The sequence below is a fragment of the Cariama cristata genome, unplaced genomic scaffold (genome assembly GCF_000690535.1).
Source record: "Cariama cristata isolate BGI_N322 unplaced genomic scaffold, ASM69053v1 scaffold26316, whole genome shotgun sequence".
Taxonomy (NCBI): domain Eukaryota; kingdom Metazoa; phylum Chordata; class Aves; order Cariamiformes; family Cariamidae; genus Cariama; species Cariama cristata.
Genome location: NW_009624256.1, coordinates 7944 through 8715, shown reverse-complemented (window position 1 = coordinate 8715; position 772 = coordinate 7944). Strand labels below are relative to the sequence as shown.

Sequence of the window (772 nt, the reverse complement as noted above, 5' to 3'; positions counted from 1 at the left end):
AAGAGTGTCTGGTTTAAAAGATGGAGCTTGGAAAAAAATTACAATTTTTTCAACTCCTGAAGCTTTCTGACCATACAAACTATCAGTTACTAGCTAAAATTCCATGACGTCACCCGTCCCAGAGTCAGAGTACAGATAAGATACTACTGTTGTCTTATGATTTCCTACCGATTTTCTCTGCTCTCTCATCTTCCTCCACAAAGCTTCCTCCAAAATGTAAACATCAAACAGGTTATTTAATTCACATAACAAAGTCCCAAGATAACTCAGAATACAGAAGTTTTCACATTGGTGATCTAAATGTAATTGAACTTACCAATTAGCTCTTGGCAATCCTTATGAATTATACTCTGTTCAGGTAGGTCTAAAGAGCCATCCCAGGATGCTAGGCTGTCCCCCTTTCCTACAACATTAAGTGCAATCTGAAAACAAAACCAGAAAACCCTCTAAACATTTTAGTGTTCTTTTGTAGTTACCCAATTACGGAACTCGGTAATTTAACTCAATAGAGAGGAATATTCTAAAACTGAATCTACATACATACATACTAAAATTCCAGTACTATATCTCTTCTGTAGAGATGTCTGGTTATTAAATCATTTACTTCAAACTAAACACACCTTCAAGCATTTCCTGCTTCTTGATTTAAGGTCATATTTACCTTCCAGACTTTGGCTCTCAGATCAGCAGGCAATTGCCTTCCTTGAATGATGTTTCTCACAGTTTCAAGATCACAGCCTCCTTCTTCTAGAGCGTCTGCAAGATCTTTTTC

The 772-nt window shown here is 36.8% G+C and overlaps 1 protein-coding gene across 1 annotated transcript in view; it reads right to left on the bottom strand.

Annotated features, from left to right (window-relative positions):
- The window catches only part of TBC1D23 (TBC1 domain family, member 23), a gene marked incomplete at its 5' end in the record, with an annotated part of 17319 nt that extends 16550 nt beyond the window's left edge, over nucleotides 1-769 (bottom strand). The window contains 2 exons of the mRNA XM_009703111.1: nucleotides 317-422; nucleotides 662-769. Of these exons, the coding sequence (XP_009701413.1) occupies nucleotides 317-422; nucleotides 662-769 (214 nt within the window). The remainder of the gene's footprint in view (nucleotides 1-316; nucleotides 423-661) is intronic.
- Between the last annotated feature and the right edge of the window lie 3 nt (nucleotides 770-772).